Source organism: Pygocentrus nattereri, chromosome 4 (assembly GCF_015220715.1).
Source record: "Pygocentrus nattereri isolate fPygNat1 chromosome 4, fPygNat1.pri, whole genome shotgun sequence".
Taxonomy (NCBI): Eukaryota; Metazoa; Chordata; class Actinopteri; order Characiformes; family Serrasalmidae; genus Pygocentrus; species Pygocentrus nattereri.
In genome coordinates this window covers 14917288-14936224 of record NC_051214.1, presented here as the reverse complement: position 1 = coordinate 14936224, position 18937 = coordinate 14917288, and the positions used below count along the sequence as shown (strand labels likewise).

Genomic DNA, 18937 nt, shown 5'->3' with positions numbered 1-18937 from the left:
CCCTGTTCTAGCTGGTGATGCTTAGGTAGAAGTACAGCAGCAGTCTGGTAAAAACTGCCCACACAAAAAAGTAATACATTGAAAATATAGGAGGAAGTGGGAGACAATGCCTTGCTTGAGAATGATGTCCATTTGAGCTAAACCATAACAATGAGTTCAGCATGATGATGTGTGCATGTACACACTGTTAGGAGAAATATATCAGAACAGCATGCAGTTTTGTTTTTATAACACAAAAAGAACAGTATCTTGCATTGGTTTAGTTAAAACAATTAAAAAATGTTAAAACACTTAAAATGTACGTTTTGAAATACAATCTATTCTATATATTCCATATACAACCCCAATTCCAGTGAAGTTGGGACGTTGTGTAAAACATAAATAAAAACAGAACACAATGATTTGCAAATCCTTTTCAACTTATATTCCATTGAATTCACTAGAACGACAAGATATTTAATGTTCAAACAGATAAACTTTATAATTTTTTGCAAATATTCACTCATTTTGAATTTGATGCCTGCAACACATTCCAAAGAAGTTGGGACAGGGGCATGTTTACCACTGTGGTACATCACCTTTCCTTTTAACAACACTCAATAAGCGTTTGGGAACTGAGGACACTAATTGCTGAAGCTTTGTAGGTGGAATTCTTTCCCATTCTTGCTTGATGTACAACTTCAGCTGCTCAACAGTCCGGGGTCTCCATGTTTGTATTTTGCACTTCATAATGCGCCACACATTTTCAATGGGAGACAGGTCTGGACTGCAGGCAGGCCAGTCTAGTACCCACACTTTTTTACTATGAAGCCACGCTGTTGTAACACGTGCAGAATGTGGCTTGGCATTGACTTGCTGAAATAAGCAGGGACCTCCCTGAAAAAGATGTTGCTTGGATGGCAGCAGATGTTGCTCCAAAACCTGTATGTACCTTTCAGCATTAATGGTGCCTTCACAGATGTGCAAGTTACCCATGCCATGGGCACTAACATACCCCCATACCATCAGAGATGCTTTTGAACTTTGTGCTGATAACAATCCAGACAGTCCTTTTCTTCTTTGGCCTGGAGGACATGACATCCATGATTTCCAAAAACAATTTGAAATGTGGACTCATCAGACCACAGGACACTTTTCCACTTTATGTCAGTCCATCTCAGATGAGTTCGGGCCCAGAGAAGCTGGCGGCGTTTCTGGGTGTTGATGTTATATGGCTTTCACTTTGCATGGCAGAGTTTTAACTTGCACTTGTAGATGGAGCGACGAACTGTGTTCACTGACAATGGTTTTCTGAAGTGTTCCTGAGCCCATGTGGTAATATCCATTACAGAATGATGTTGGTTTTTAATGCAGTGCCGGCTGAGGGATCGAAGGTCACGGGCATTCAATGTTGTTTTTCTGCCTTGCCGCTTACTTGCAGAGATTTCTCCAGATTCTCTGAATCTTTTGATGATATTATGGACTGTAGATGATGAAATCCCTAAATTATTTGCAATTGAACGTTGAGAAACGTTGTTCTTAAACTGTTGGACACGCAGTTGTTCACAAAGTGGTGACCCTTGCCCCGTCCTTGCTTGTGAACAACTCAGCCTTTCAGGGATGCTCCCTTTATACCCAATCATGGTACTCACCTGTTTCCAATTCACCTGTTCACCTGTGGAATGTTCCAAACAGGTGTTTTTCAGCATTCCTCAACTTTCCCAGTCTTTTGTTGCCTCTGTCCCATCTTCTTTGGAACGTGTTGCAGGCATCAAATTCAAAATGAGTGAATATTTGCAAAAAACAAAGTTTATCCGTTTGAACATTAAATATCTTGTCTTTGTAGTGTATTCAATTGAATAAAGGTAGAAAAGGATTTGCAAATCATCGTATTCTGTTTTTATTTATGTTTTACACAACGTCCCAACTTCATTGGAATTGCTGTTGTACATGATCTAAATGGAACAGTCATCAGAAGAAGCTGTGAACTCCCCTGTGAACTCATCACATAAGTCACTGTCTGAAGTATCAAAACACCTAAATAATTCAGAAACATTTTGGAAACAAGTGCTGTAGACTGATGAAGTAAAATGGTATATTTTGAGGGAAAAAAGAAGCAGCATTTGATGAAAAGAACACCTAGCCAGCTGTTAAGCATGGGGGGAATGGTTCGCACCTTTGTGCTCTTGAGTGTGTGTAGACTCTGTTCTGTTCTTGGATCTTACCTAAGAACAAATCTATCTGTCTCTGTCTTTCTTTTTTTTCAACATTGTTGTTCAGGAGAAGATGGGGCAAGTCTGTGTAGTGTGTTATATGTAAGTAAGTCTTTGCAGTTAAAAGTTAGTGGAAGAGGCAGGACAGACTTGAGTAAGAAGTCTACTGCAGTGCGGGTGAGCTGTGGCTGAGTGGAGGAGTGAAGTTGAAAGTAAGACCAGTGAGGGGAAATGATTTTCAACTGTAGAACAATTTTGTCAGCAGCTCCCCTGACCCTCATTGAAAATGCCTCTCCATCCCTCCCTCCTTCTCTCAGATCAAAGGTCTACTTCATTATCTTTTTTATTTGAAACATCGCTGAAACATTCCTGACTCAGCCACTCAGCTAAACGGGATAATGCAAGCATGGTATGTACATCATGTTATCTGTGCTTATTTATAACGTTTATAACAAAACTTTACCCAGCTCAAAACCCAAACTGTGTATGGAAACAGATGAGCTGTAGTATCTAACTGTATTCAATCTGCAAGAGGAATTTTTTAATCACTAGTCCTATTGGATGCATTGGTTGGTTGTTAGAGGTCATAAAATACCCTATCAAGGAGGGCCCAACCCTCTTATTGTATAAAGAGATCACACAGAGGAAGACCCACCCACCAAAAGACCACAGTTATGGCCAAAGTTTTAGCTATATTAATAAACATGATTTAACTTTTCTGCAGTATTTTGCAGTAACTGCCTCAACAATAGTGTAGTTTTGCAAAAGTATATACCTTCTAACTATGTCTAATCATTGTATCATATCCTTTAGTTTCATGCACTTATTTTTTCAATAGAAAAACATTACATCAACAAACTCAAGCCCCCTTTAAATGTTCCAAAAAACAAACCAAAGTGTTATCACTATGGTTCATTTGACTCTAACGTCTGACTGAACTGTGCATTATGAAAAAAAACTAGCCTGAATGCATTTTGAGCTTGAGGCTTATGGTATTTACATGGGCAGCAGTCTTTCAACAATATAAGGGGTAAAAGCAAACTGCTTAGGAGAAAATTATCTTGTAAAGAGAAAGCAACACAGTTAAATCCTCTACTTGAACAGAAATCACAGTAATGCAGACTCTAGTGGTATAATGCTATTATGAAATGGGAAAAAATATAATGCTTTTAAAATGGGACATACAGTATAATAAATACAACATTCAGTAAACATAAACACTGTTTGGAGTATTTTAACATGATCTCAAATGTGACTTAAACAATCAGATCTTTTATATGATACTCCACCCATAATTTAGGTTTACCCAGGTGAGGTATGAGTTCTCAATGAGTTGAGATGTGAACAAGTTGTCTGAGATCTCATTAATGCTAAAGGGGATCAGAAAGAGAACTGAAATCCCTAATAGGGCTCTGAGGTCATTTATACCTGGTTCCCTTTCAGGTTCACTTCAACAGAACTAGAACTAGAGTTTGGCTCTACAGAACCTACAGAATGGTAAATTGCTGGTAAATATTTTTATGTGGAGGTTTATTTCAAAGATGGCACCCAGCACAAAGATGGCTAACATAACGGAATTGGCAGGGTGCTTTCACATAGTCAACTGTCAGGGTATACCACTACAAGAGTCTCTCACAGAGGTTTGCTTGTACAACCCCAATTCCAATGAAGTTGGGACGTTGTGTAAAACATAACTAAAAACAGAATATGAATAAAACAGATATATAGATAAATATAAATAAAAACAGAATATGTTGCAGGCATCAAATTCAAAATGAGTGAATATTCACAAAAAACAATAAAGTTTATCCGTTTGAACATTAAATATCTTGTATTTGTAGTGTATTCAGTTGAATACAGGTTGAAAAGGATTTGCAAATCATCATATTCTGTTTTTATTTATGTTTTACACAACGTACCAACTTCATTGGAATTGGGGTTGTATATATTATTAGATAATAGAACCAACATAAACTCTGTACTCTCAACATGTGACAATTGGAAGATTTCTATTGTGACATCTATTGTGAATATTGGAAGATGCTGTTTACAGATACTCTGATCTATCTTCTGTCGCCCCTTTGAGTGCTGAGTATTTTAACCACCACAGTAATACAAGAAAGCAGGTTGAGTTTCTGTAGAAGCACCATGCCTTGGTAATATTTTGTCAATGTGTTGTCAATTTGCATTTGTGTACTTGAGTGAAGCAGGTTCCTGGCCTTAGCATTCTCCTCCAAGTATTCTCCTCCAAGCTAATGATATTCTATTAATGGCAGTTTGAAAACATGTGGTGTTGCTTCACATAAGCCAACCTTTACCTTTCCAGTTTTATAGCATTTGATAGACAGAGATCAGCTATTGGGTGGAATCAGCAATGAAAAGCTTGCAGAAAGAAATGACTACAAATCTGAATAAATGAGTCAGGTTTCATTGCTTTCTAAGTAAAATCTTGCCTATGGCCTCCTGTAGCATAGAGCTGGACCTGCCAACAAGGGAGTTTCTAATAAAGTGGCCAGCCAGTGTACAATGACAGTCCTTTGATACTGATTTTTTTTACTGGGAGCAGATTCATTTCAGCTGTAGTGCTAAAGGCTTATAGAGAGTTAAATAAGAAGTCCTATGTAGAGTCTCTTGGCAAAGGGAGTGCAAAACATCAGGCATATGAGGCACAGATTGCTTGTGATGGGAATAATTTTGGCACTGGTAGTGAATTCTTTAGATAAGCACCACTGCTGCTTCACTCATACACATTCATGATGTCTGCAGAGAGTAAGGAGCAGCAGTATGCATACTTGCTGCACATGTGTACGTTCTCGTATACTTCTGCTGTCTGTTTTGTTGGATACAGATTTGTTTGTCAGGCACAGTTTGATAATAAAAACACATTTCCGTAGGTCTGTTTGATGCTGGCTGTCGCCTGTGTGTATGAGTGTGTGTGTGTGTGTGTGTGTGTGTGTGTGTGTGTGTGTGTGTGTGTGTGTGTGTGTGTGTGTGTGTGTGTGTGTGTATGTGTGTGTGTGTGTGTGTGTTTGTAAAAAGAAGCAATAAACTCACTTGGTGTCTGTTTACTCTCTCTGTGGGTGTGTGGGGTCCAGGTTGTTTATGTCAGTAACCAATGAGGTAAATCCTGTCTGCTTCTTACAAAAAGTAGAAATATATTGTTTCCTACCCACACATACACTGTACATAAATATTTCCTAAAACAGGTTGAATTTACTTACAGACACTTAAGACAGTCAGTATGCTACATACTAATGCTAGCTAAATAAGTCAAGGTCAGCATCTCTCACTTTCCCCCTGCTTGGATATGTCCTCATCCTCCTTATGTACCTTTTTTAATTCTTGTCTTTTTGGTGCTATTGTCCATCCTAACATGATCCATGTATGAAAATAGGTAAATCATTACTACAAAAAAATATGAACTCTTTAGAACTCTGCCTCTTTCACATCATCATGCTGTTTTTATGCTAATTTCTGGAGGCCGGTGTTAGCTGGTTATTTGAATTTCTGTTCCACTTTTAATAGTGTAGCAGTTACAAATTAGCCCCCATACAGGTGTATTAATGTAACTGCTACAGAATGTAAGGTGGAATGGAAAATGAGAATCAGGTGAAATTTAAACTGGGCTACATCAGCTTCATCTAATAATTTGAAGGCAGGAGGCTTCACTTAAATAAGAGCCACCTGGATGTAACATTTATAGTTTGTCTCAGCGTTCTTGTACTTATATGTCTGAGTTCATTCATTAGCTCATAGTAACCAACTCAAAACTGTACCGGCCCTATAGGAACTCCCATAAATCCCAAGACTCTCCCAACTAACCACTGCAACAGTCTACGATACTTTGTGCTGTCAGGGGGCAGTTTAGTGAGTTATTTGGCTCACTTGCCTTTTGTATGAAATTGCATTTTTAATCCTTCTTTGTTTCAGATTCTAACTTTGACTGATTAGGCTGCAATAATATTTTCTCAATATTATGACTTGGTAAGTCAAAATAATGACTAATTAGAAAAAAGGATATTTTAACATTAAGTAAGTAATATTAATTCATTATTATTAACTAATAATGAATTAAGTAAGCGCACTGATTTAATATTAGGCCTCATCAGCCCATATAGTCCCATTCAGTTTTGTGTAAAACGCATAAAATTATCCCAGATCAGCACGTCTTACTTTAAGATATTTGATAAATATGGGCCAGTGAGTGCACCCAGGTAGCGGTCTATTTTTCAGTCCTGTTCCTGGTCCTGCTCCTGGTTGCTCCCGCAAGATTTCATCCTGCCCCTGCAGAAAATCGGAATCATTTGTCCCACCCCCGCCCACCACCAAAAAGTTTTGGCCCACTCCCTCCCATCTGTCAAGGTGAAGTGACACAGTCTATTTACGAATACATTATTCTCTGCTGAAATAACATGGCAGTCATGGTCATCGGCTCACTGTGAAGTAAGTTCACCAAATGCCATTTATTCTCTACCTCATTGCTCTGATGCAGGGGCATCCCAGCTTGTTTGAAGCCCCGTATACAGAGGAACACATTACACATTGTTTCATTCAGATTGCTTCGTCCTAGAGAGTTATTATAGGATATGCAGCACCTCTTTTGAGTGAATCTCCCTGTATAAATTTAGATTAAACATTTAAGCACCATTAAGAACCATTTTTTTAAGTGTGTAGCTTTCCTGTATAGCAGACTTTCATAGTCATATCCTTCCAAAATTGTGACAAACCATATTTTCTATGAATAATTTGTGTGGTTTGACACCTATGCAATAAGAAGATCTTCTACCTCTCTATCCTCTTGGCTCTTCACAGCCTTCCATTTTACCTTGTTTTACACATTCTATTTAAAACAAATCCTTTTAAAACCATTTTGGCTCCTCTTGTTCAATTATATAAGCTGACATATTACTGAAGGCACTAAAACTGCTTAAACACTATGTGATTAAACTATTGCCTGTGGTGAATATTGAGCAAATAAAGAAAGTAAGGAGAAACTTATTCACTTCATGACAAATGTTTCTGCAGCTATGCACTTTCTGTAGGAAGCAGATCATTTGGAAGTCCCATTTCAGATTCCTGGCAGCTCTGTCTGCTTTTCTCTCTCCTTCTCACACACACACACACACACACACACACACACACACACACACACACACACACACACACACACACATGCCAAGTAATCCCAAACATATTCAGTGATATTGAAGTCTGGACTCATAAAATGGTCAATTGTTCTGAGAACATAAGCAGCTTCTTTGTTAAATTTGCAAATTTTTCTCTTTTTTGTCTTTTTCATTTTACCCTAAACAGCTTCGTGACATTATACATCCTTTAGACTTAAAGTGTTGAGCTTCTCACAAAGGAAGGATGGACAGAAACACATGTGAAGCTTGATTTTCTTCTCTCTCTCTCAAGGATAAAAGCTTTAAGTACTGTTTATCTAATGGTGACAGTTTTGGTTGTCTCCCAGGTCTTGCATAGTTGCATAGTCCCATTTTCTCTGTATCTTTTAATTATTTATTTAAGCTCCAGGTTTAGAAACTCATTTTCCTTTCCTCTTCATTAGACAAGAATATTTTGTACATGATAACCCAAAAATAAAATAAAGCCTTTTTTGTTGTATATTATTAATGTAGGCATATATAGTGGGAAAGTGAATTAAAGGTATATATTACATTTTTTGTATTGCTGTATTTTATCTGAATTTTTATCAATACTTTTTCTTTACGAATAATTTTTTGTTTTCTTTGTTAAAATCACCTTTTTAAATCATGTTGTATTTAAATGGCAATAAAGATTAACTTCAGCTGTCAATAAGTACACAGTACTTAGTGAAGCACTAAAGCATAAGCAATGACTGTATGTCTTAGACAAATTGGAGAGCGCAGATTGTAGTCTCCTCATGTAGAACACTAGCTGTTGAAATTCTGGTCCAGGTTCAGACAGCTGGGGGAGAAATTGTCAGGAAAAACTTGCTTGAGGAAAATGAGAAAGAAACCCTGAGAAGAAGCAGGACTCAAAAACCTATTGTACTGTGATTGACACTGGATAGCAAAACTGCAGTAGCAAATATCATTTCTTTTTGCACAGTCTAAGCTAACTCTTGAAATATGATGCATTCTTGTCTTCAGTACGTGAAACGTACTATATGACGAAAAGCATGCGGACACTCCTAATTACTGAGTTTGTGTTTCAACCACATTCATTGCTGTAGGCATATAAAATCAAGCACAGCTACAATATACAAAGACATTTTAGACAATTATATGCCTCCAGGTCTGTGGCAACAGTTGGTGAAGGCTCTTTTCTGTTTCAGCATGACTGTTCCCCTGTGCACAAAAGGAGGTCCATAAAGCCATGGTTTGACAAATTTGTTGTGGTGGAACTCCTCTGACCTCAGCACCACTGAAGAAGTTTAGGATGAATTGAAATGCCGATTGCGAACTAGGCCTTTTTCTCACTGCTTGACCTCAGAAATGCTCTTTTGACTGAATGGGCACAAATTCCCACAATCACACCCCAAAATCTTGTGGAAAGCCTTAACAGACAAGTACAGGCTGTTACAGCTCCAAAAGGTAGGTAACTACATATTAATGCCTATGGTTTTGGAATGGGATGTCCAATAAGCTCATAGCTGTGCGATCAGGTATCCACATACATTTAGCTGTATAGTTCATCCTGGCTAATCGTGTGAATCATGAATCACTGAAGGGCAACTGTTTTACTAATATTTAATTACATATTGATACATATACATCATGTACAATAATGATAATTAGCTAAGGAGCTAGATGGTTAGATTTGTTTGGCTATAAATATTTATTGCTAGCTTGATTAGCAGGACAGCTTTCAAGATAGCAGATTAAGGATAAAGTCTTGTTCTCTTAATGGTATTGATTGAAACACTGTGCTTACATTTTGCAAAGTGGTCTTCATCTGTACAAGCATGTGGGGGATCTTTATGAATGAAAATAGTCTTCTGTCTTAGAGCATGGTGCTATTGCTAAGCTTGCTGGTGATGTAGATAAGATAATAAGATAAAACCAGTATATTAACCAGTAATATCCACCTCCCACCACCCTATACCTATAAACAAGTGATACGTTTAGCTAGCTCTGATAGAAAAATGAGTTTTAATTTACAATGCAATTGAAAAGAAATGTACTGATTTTTGGTCTAGGACCACCCTCCCCAACCAGACATATCCTTAAATGATCTTAGATTTGTATGAACAATGCTTTATCAATAATGCACCCTGAATATGACACATCCTCTCAGTTTCAGTGATGAATACGCAGAGCTCATGTGGGGTTCAATGACAAATGTCTGGAGAAAAAAAGAGGGAACAGGCATATGCTGCATGTAATATTGATTATAGCCCTTGTTCTCCATGGGCCTCTTGTTGATGTTTATGTGCAAGCCTGGGAACAAAATGAGGGCCTTTCACGCTTTGCAAGACATTGCTGGCTGGCTTGGATGAAAATTTTGCTGGAAAGAGAAAAAGGAGCAATAGAACATTCAGTGATAATGGAAACTGACTCTAGTGTTCTGTCAAGAGAGAGAGAACAAAAGAGTGTTTGAATGCCTGTGACTGCCTGTGTGTATGCGTGTAAGAGAGAGAGAGAGAGAGAGAGAGAGTGAGTGAGAGAGAGTAAAAGAGAGCAGAAAGAGAGAGAGGAATGTGTGTGTAGGTGTGTGTAGAGGCTAAGAGGATAGTCTTGAGCAGGGTTTAGAGTCATTGGCCTGAGTGCCCACTCTGATGGAAGGTCAAGGCCCGAAGCCATGTGTGTGGAAATCAAACATTTTAATCAGAACAGTGTGTCAATGCTCTTTTGTTTGCCAGACTTTGGACAGGCCTACCCGGCTAGCACAGGAAGCGAGTGCTTCTCTTTATGAGCATGGAGGATTGAGGAGAAAAGGATAAAGGGGATAAGAGAAGAAAGAGAGCATTGAACTTTGTGTGCGTGCGAATGTGTCATAAGAATTCTTGAGCTCTACAGTGAGCATGTGTGCACTTTCATACATTTTCAGGAAATGTTCTGGTTTTGCAGGAAAATGAGGGAAAAGACAAAAGCAGGGCTAACAAACATTATCAGGACAAACAAATGTTCCAAACTTTAAACAGTGCTTTGTGTACATACAGTTATATATCATGTCATTGCTATGAATTTTATTTTCATAATGAATGGACCAACAGAAATGCACCAAAATAGGCCTATTTTTCTGCAGGAAGTTCACATTGCTGGTTTAAACTTGAAGTAAAACAACTTTGTCTCAGTTTTATTGACTTCTCAGCTGATGAGAAAGAGGAACAATGGGTCAAATAGGAAAAAGGGGATCAAGAAATGAACTCTGTCATATGTAAGGGAAGTACTTTTGTGTCAGCATTTCACTGACAGTTACTGATCGACGTTATACTAAAAGCAGTTCATGTTTAAAAGTGCTGTTCATAATCATTTTCAGTGGAACAGTTTTCATGTCCCCCTCAAAAGCTGTCTGCATTTGAGAGGGCATGTTGTTCACTGGAAATTGTGGTTGTGGAAAACATCTACAGTGGCGCTATAGACCACCACAACAAGGCATGCCCCCTAGAATTTTTAGCTTTTTGCTAACTAGTTTATTGTTAGCAAGCTACGTCAAGCATCTCCAGCTAATATGGCTAATCTAGCATTTTGGTTATAGTTATTTTCACTCATCCATTCTTTTGGCAGTTCCACACCCTCAGGGATACACGGCCTCAGGGGCTGACCTTCCATCAGAGCAGGAATTCAGGCCAATGACTCTAAACCCTGTTCAATAATCATACTCTGAGTGTGAGGGATGTGAAGAAATCCTTCCATAAAGAATTCATATCCTTTTTTCTGCTTGGAGTTCCACAGTGGTGTGTGTTCTCATTCAAGTTCTGGGCACATCCTCAAACGTACGTTAACAACTGTGATAAAGAGATATACCTTTCCATGGTGGACTGAAGTGATGCAAATTATAGTATTTCTGAAGTTAATAATAATAAGTAAAGAAAGTTTTGGCCTATTCTACAACATTGCCACTTTGGAGATTTTTTTTTTGGATAGCAATGAAACCAAAATGCTTAACAAATAAGTGTCCATACTTTCAGCATCTTTTGAGACTTTTTCTTTCACTCTACTAGTACTTCACAGTAAAATATCCTGCTTTTTATTCCATTACTTTATGCAAGATACCGCAAAGTAAAAACTAGATTTAATATAATACACAAAATAATAAAAAATCAAACCAATCAGTGCACATTGTCATGCATTTGGATCCTTCCATGCAGGAAATGGACTACATCTCCCAAGATCCTCTGGAGTCTCATGTACTCTGGAGACTCCATACTCTCCACCGCGAACCTATCAGAGATCTCAGTCCCTTGATTATTGATGTTCCACACCTGCATTCTAGTCCGGTGACAATTAGGTTAGTCTATTTAAGCCAGGGCTTTAGGTAGTTACATTGTGAAGTATTGTTTAATTGAGACTTACTGAGTGTTTTTTTTTTCGTGTTTTGACCTCCTGATCTGTTCTTTGACTCCTGGATTTTTGCCTTTTCCCTTTTGGGACCTCTGCTTGTGTTTTTTGATCTGTGTTTTTGACTCTGGCCTGGATATTGACTGTGTTGCTGCTTTACCCTTTGGACATTGGTGATTTGTTTCTTAATAAATCACATTTGTATTTTACTCGCGTTCGTCTGCGATTCTGTCCGCATAATACACATTCACTAAATCCCTCCTCTGAATACCAAATATCAAATTGTAGCTTTGTAACTAGACCCAAATACCTAATATTCTAGGACCTTGGGTGGGAGATGAAATTTTAGCAGTTTTACCCTCACAATACCTCACACTATTTTCACTTTTGCTGCTTATGTAAATTTAACAGCACTTTTTAAATGCTTTAACTCAACTAAAAATAAAAATACAAAAAAAAAAAAGTCTTATTTAGGCACAAAAACAAATTGGGCCTTATTCACTGAAGGTGAATAAAACAAGCGTAGATTTGACGATCTTTAACAACAATCTACTCTGAGTCAGATTCATGAAACTTTTGTATGATGTGGAACCAAATGCAGCACAAATGATGTATCAGCTTCTGTGCATGAAATCAAGAGTAATTAACCTGCATACCAGTACTACATTTACATATCATTTACATGAAGCACACCCTAATTCATGCAGGTGTGTCAGTAGGGAATAAATAAAATGCCAGCATTCAACGGCATTTGAGCCAATGGCTGTGGTTTTAGGCAGAGTTTGAGGTCGAGCAGTGAGTGCACTCCTCTCCCTACTGACCAAATTTCAATTAGTTAAAATTATGACTGGAAAGAGTGAAATATGTAAATAATCCAAATGTCTTTAAATTGAACATGGAGTATTTGCAGTTGTTTATACCAGTGTGCATGTAAATTAAGTACATCCACTTTTGTAATGGACTGCCACATATACAAATTATTAGCATTATTGTTATTTTGTGTTTTTATTCTTTTTATTGTTATTATAGATGATACTGAAAATCATTAACTGCAAATGAGGCATTTTCTTCTATTAGTTGTTAAACTGTTATGCTCAAATTGAAGCACACTCCTACAAGATTTGAGTTTAATTATAAATAACCTGCACAGATAAATCTGATGTGGTGAATTTTGCATGTGATCATTTTATGATCTGTTTTGATGTATGCAACTTTAATCAATAAGGATCGTTGACACCAAAACACACCATGCTCAATTCAATAGTTGCTAAAAGCTAATCTCTAAAATAGAGATTAACTACTAACATAATTTGGCAGTTCATTTAGCTTTAAGTTGTAAGTTCAATTTCTGTGAAAAGAACAAAAACAAAGCAAAACCATTTATTTTGGGTGCTGAGGTTTAAGGTTATGCTTAGAAAGCTTCTTATTACATATTAGGTATATTATTAATTTGGGATATATATATTATATCTTTCATGGGACAACACTATAGAAGTTAAAGTAGTCAGTGTACAGCTTGTGTAGCAGTATAGATTTACTCTGTCCTCTGAACAGAAGTCTACACACAGCCATTAATGTCTAAATAGCTGGCAACATAAGTGAGTACACATCACAGTGAACATGTCCAAACTGTGCTCAATATGTCTATTTTTTGTGTGACCACCATTAATATCTAGCACTGCCTTAATGATGACATCACGGAGCTGGTGGATGTTAGACACCTTGTTCTCCTCCTCCTTCCGCTTGAGGATGCCCCACAGGTGCTCAATTGGGGTCAGATTTGGAGACACGCTTGGCCAGTCCATCACCTTTACCTTCAGCAAGGCAGTTGTCATATTGGAGGTGTGTTTGGGGTCATTGACGAGTTGGAAAACTGCCATGCAGCACAGTTTCCGAAGGAAAGGGATCATGCTCTGCTTCAGAATGTCACAGTACATGTTGGAATTCATGTTTCCTTCAATGAGCCACAGCTCCCCAATGCTAGCAGCACTCATGCAGCTCCAGACCATGATGCTACCACCACCATGCTTGACTGTAGGCAAGAGACAGTTGTCTTGGTACTCGTCACCAGGGCGCCACCACACATGCTGGTGCTTTATCTTGGTCTCGTCAGACCATGGGACATCATTCCTGTAATCCATGTTCTTGGACTGCTTGTCTTCAGCAAAGTGTTTCCAGGTTTTCTTGTATGTCAGCTTCAGAAGAGGCTTCCTTCTGGGATGATGGCCATACAGACCAAGTTCATGCATTGTGCGGTGTATGGTCTGAGCACTGACAGGCTGACTTCCCACTTCTTCAACCTCTGCAGCAATGCTGCACTCATGCATCTATTTTTTGAAGCCAACCTCAGAATATGACGCAGAACACGTAGACTCAACTTCTTTGATTGACCCTGGCAAGGCCTGTTCGGGGTGGAGCCTATCCTGGAAAACCACTGTATGACCTTGGCCACCGTGCTATAGCTCAGTTTTTGGGTATTAGCAATCTTCTTACAGCCTAGGCCAGTATGAGTGAATTGGACCCAAAACATCACATTTAAAAGCCCTGCTCCTCATTCACACCTGGAATCTTGTAACTCTAATGAGACACATGACACCAGGGAGCGACAACAACATAATTTGGAGGTTGGGATAGTGTAGTGGGTAACACTTCTGCCTTCTACGCTGTAGACTGGGGTTCAGTCCCCCACCAGGGCAAACACCCTACACTATACCAATAAGAGTCCTTGGGCAAGACTCCTAACACCGCCTTGGCTTACTTGTGTAAAATGATCAAATTGTAAGTCGCTCTGGATAAGGGCGTCAGCCAAATGCAATAAATGTAAATTGGGCACAATTTGGTCATGTTCACTGCGAGGTGTACTCACTTGTGTAGCCAGCTATTTAGACATTAATGGCTGTGTGCTGAGTTATTTTAATAGGACAGTAAATCTATACTGCTATGCAAGCTGTACACTGACTACATTAAGTCATATCCAAGTTTCTTTTCTATAGTGATGTCCCATGAAAAGATATAATAAAATATTTGCAGAAATGTGAGGGGTGTACTCACTTTTGTGAGATACTGTACATATAATATAATTACATAATAATATACATATATATATATATATATATATATATATATATATATATATATATATATATATATATATATATATACAATAATTACATACATAAAACATAACCAAGGTGTAGTTTCAAAAAGCAAAAACATTTTAGTCCAAGTCATTTTAAAGTCACAAAAATGTTTTCAGCTTTGACTTGACTGTGATCCATAACTATATAAAAACTGTGTGTGTATTGAATGCATTGCAGTCAGTCCCCTGAGATTTGGAGACTCGACTATTGACTTTGTTCACATAAAAAATAATCAGCTAATTAGTTCAGAAAAACATACATGTACACACACATATACAGCTCGTCTTCTTTTGACTGGGGTTTTTGGACTGAAGACTAAGTCCTGAAGAAAGTTCACAGATTAGAAGACATGATATAAAAATAATGTGGTTGATAAGGTGATTTAATCATTGGCCTTCTGTAAGCCACACACATCTCCACGTAGTCAATATTTCTAGTATTAAGGTTGTTGTGAGAATATTATATTATTCAACCTATTCCTAGGAATTTCTCACTTGTTTTAAGAAAATGTATCTTTAAAAATTATTCCATTATGTCATTTGAGATGTGGTATCACTTTCATGTTTTAGTTTTAGTTTTTTTATTCTCTTTCTACAATACCTAATATGCATTATGGTAATCCGCCATACAGCAATCGCAACTGGTAATCAGTGTACAGCACAAAATGGTCAAACTACAGTATCTTGATAGCCAGGTAGCTGTTAGCTTGTTGTCCTCCTCATCTCATTAATCTGTTGTTTGTTTGATCCAGTTTTCCATTATAATGACGATTTGAAGACTTTAGTTACTTTAGTTTTAGACTTTAGTTTAGTTTAGTTATCTTCTCAATAAGATATTCAGGTTTCTAACAGTGACATTAGCTATCTTCCTCCCTCCTGCATTCACCTCACTAATGAAAACAAAAATTCAGAGTCAGCCCACAAAAATCCACTGCAAAGCTGTTGCAGGTTTTCAAAAATTCCTCCCACCTTCAAGATAAAATCATTAGAAGGTTATTCTAGCCTTTAAACTAGAAAATCTCACTCTAGGGATTCTGTGGGTGTGAGTAAGCATGCTTACAACAGATGTAGTGATGGTCACATTATTCAGGTTGTCTGAAGGGTTTCTTTAAGTTGTTACCACATGCTAATACGTGATTTTTACAGTGTAGTTTATAGATATGCTTTCCAAATGGACAACAAAACACTTTTCTAAGTGATTCTGGATAAGAATATGAATGCCTAGCAAATGTAATTTCATGTTTTTAAGTTTATTTACACCATCTGAAACCACTGTTTACCTTTTACATTGTGACTAAACATGTTGTAATACAGCGAAACCTCACCTTTCTGTGCTGCTGGACAGGTGGGCAACACGTGGGCTTCCAGTCGCTCAAACTCAACTTGCTGGCAGCTTCAGAACGCTTGGTGTCCCAACGCTTGGTGTCCTGTTGGAGGTGGTTTGAGCTCTTTTGGCTCTTCAGATCAGATCCCTTAAACTCCACATACACATGAGCACAAACGCACAGCATGCAGAGGAGCACACACACGCGCAGCAAAACACACCTGTTCACCCTCTCTTTCAGCATGCTGCAGTTTCTCTGTTCTGCTCCAGGTCTCTAGCCCTTTCTCTCTCTTTCCTGTTATCAGGCACGTACTCAAGTTTCGCATTCAGGAGTTTCTCTCTCCATCCCCAAGACTTTGTACTGTCTTTCTCTCCTCTTCTGTAATGTTAAGGTTTAAAGTTGTTTTGTTTGTCTTTGCATTTATGAGTTCTCCATTTCCATGTTTTCTTTGGTTCCGTCTTTTTCTCTGGTTAACTTTTAACTTCTGATTTTTATTCCATTCTCTTCACTCTTCTCTTCTCTTCAGGGTTTCCGCCCATCGTTCCCCCAAGGCTGAGTTAAAGCACAGCAAGTTCTCTGGTTACAAAGTCCACCGTCTGTAAACATCCCTGTGCACACTGGCGTGTATGTGTGCTAGTGACACTCTGAAAGTACTAAACAAAAAAAACTTCAGGCTTGGTTCAGAACTTTAGGAACTCCCTCCCTCATGGATATCACTCAGACACACGCAGGCACATGCAACTTTCTGGAACCTCCCCCAACATCTGCAGCCCTGATCAGGCTACACCAGACGGCAGCAGGATTTTTCTCTCTCTGCATGACTGTTGTGTCAGTTTTGACCAGCCTGTTGAAACATATTCAGCACAAGCTATGCAAGCTATAACCAAACCTCCGGTACTCATGGTCAGCAGATGGTGCTACAGCACAGGAGATGGACCTTTCAGCCAGGAGTGGAGAAACTGTACTCAAATTCCACTGGTTTTTGATTGTTGAGATGTGAATTCAACAGTAGTGGTGATAGTAACCAGGGGTTGCAATGTCAGCAACAGATTTACATTTGTTATCCAAACCAACAGTGAACCTACACATGTGTTCTGAGTTCTTATATATAATATGAATTTAACTGGGTGCTTTAATAAAACCAGTAAATTCAAAAACTGTTTGACCAAAGAAATATTACATTTTAAAGGATATAGTTTAATTCATTTTTAATAATATTTGAGTTAAGCACAAAATTAGTACATTAGCATTTTCCACTCCTAGTTTCTACACATTACTCTCTACATGTCCCATCTAAATGTAGCAATGACCATATGAAGTCAAATGTGCATGCCCATACCTCCTCTGAAGCTCCTTTTGCACTGAAGCTACTTGGCTAAAGTAGCTGATGCTATATTCATGACCAAGTGGCAATCCTGAAATAAAGTTCAAAAGTAGGAAAAATCCAAACTCATAATTCCCACTCAGAAAGTCAGAGTTTCATAAGAGCTCCAACTTCTCTGTGTTGCTAACACTGACATAATTTCAACATGGCAGTGGCCCTAGAACAAGAAGGAATAGCATGTTTTAGGTGTTTTAAATAGACTTTTGAGTAGGATGTGGATAAACACATGCAGGATGGTATTGGGATAATCGTAAGGTTAAGCCCTATGGTGGAAAAAAAGTATATTGCATAGCGACCCTGCTGGTGACCAGCCTAATAACCTCTATTGCTGCTGTCCAGCACACCAGCATCCAAAATACAAAATATCACTGCTGTTGGAGCAAAACCTTGTATCTCCAAAATGAGAACTTTACAGGAGAAAGAAAAAACATACTTCACCTTTAATGTAACTCAATGGAACCAGACATTTTTCCAGTCTTTTTGAAAAACTGAAAATACCTTATGTTATACACACACACACACACACACACACACATCCATCCATCCATTTTCTAAGCCGCTTCTCCGTCAGGGTCGCGGGGGGATGCTGGAGCCTATCCCAGCAGTCATCGGGCGGAAGGCAGGATACACCCTGGACAGGTCGCCAGTCCATCGCAGGGCCACACACACACACACATATATATATATATATAAATAGGGATATGTTTGTTCCGAAAGCAGTGATATGCTGGTTTTACTGGTGACCAGCCATGCTGGTCTATGCTGTTTTTTCTAGCAGGGTCAGAAAATACCAAAGCAAGTCTATTTGAGATCACTTAACTATTCACCACAAATGCATTTGCATTGTTTCAGAACCACTGACCAATTGTGTTGCACACAGAGGAATTTGACCTCTGCATTTAATCCATCCTTGCAGTGAAACTCCCACACACCCTGATGAACGCACACACTAGGTGACAGTGAGAACACTTCCCGTAGCGGTGGGTAGCCCTATCCTCAGCACCCGGGGAGCAGTTAGGTCCTTTCTGTTGAGAAGCTATTTAGATTACATGTGTCAGGATCCAGTACTCGTGGGCCGAAACACTGCAGACTTTAGCATGCTGCCTCAATAAGCACACCTGCTTCAGTTCATCAGCTGATTAGCAAGGCCTTCCTAAACTGAATTCAGAGCATTAGTGGATGGTAAATGTTAATATCTGCGGCAATTTGTAGTGGAAGTTCCCCAGTTTGACATGCCTGATAGCATTCAAATCCAAGCTGAATTCAAAAATGGTACTCAACGTTTGCATGACATGTGGGAAAAGATTATTTAAAAGATCAGATAGCCTGCTCATTTGACCTGTTTTATTTGGTATTGAGGAAGTGTCTTGTTTGGAGCTTTGAAAAATTAATATGTTGGGAAATAGGAA

General features: G+C 38.5%; 1 protein-coding gene across 1 annotated transcript in view; it reads right to left on the bottom strand.

Moving 5' to 3' along the window:
* Positions 1–16901, bottom strand: part of mettl24 (methyltransferase like 24) — a 68697-nt gene extending 51796 nt beyond the window's left edge. Inside the window, exon 1 of the mRNA XM_017713004.2 lies at positions 16145–16901. Coding sequence (XP_017568493.1) covers positions 16145–16387 — 243 coding nt within the window. The 5' untranslated portion in view covers positions 16388–16901. The remainder of the gene's footprint in view (positions 1–16144) is intronic.
* Positions 16902–18937: the final 2036 nt, after the last annotated feature.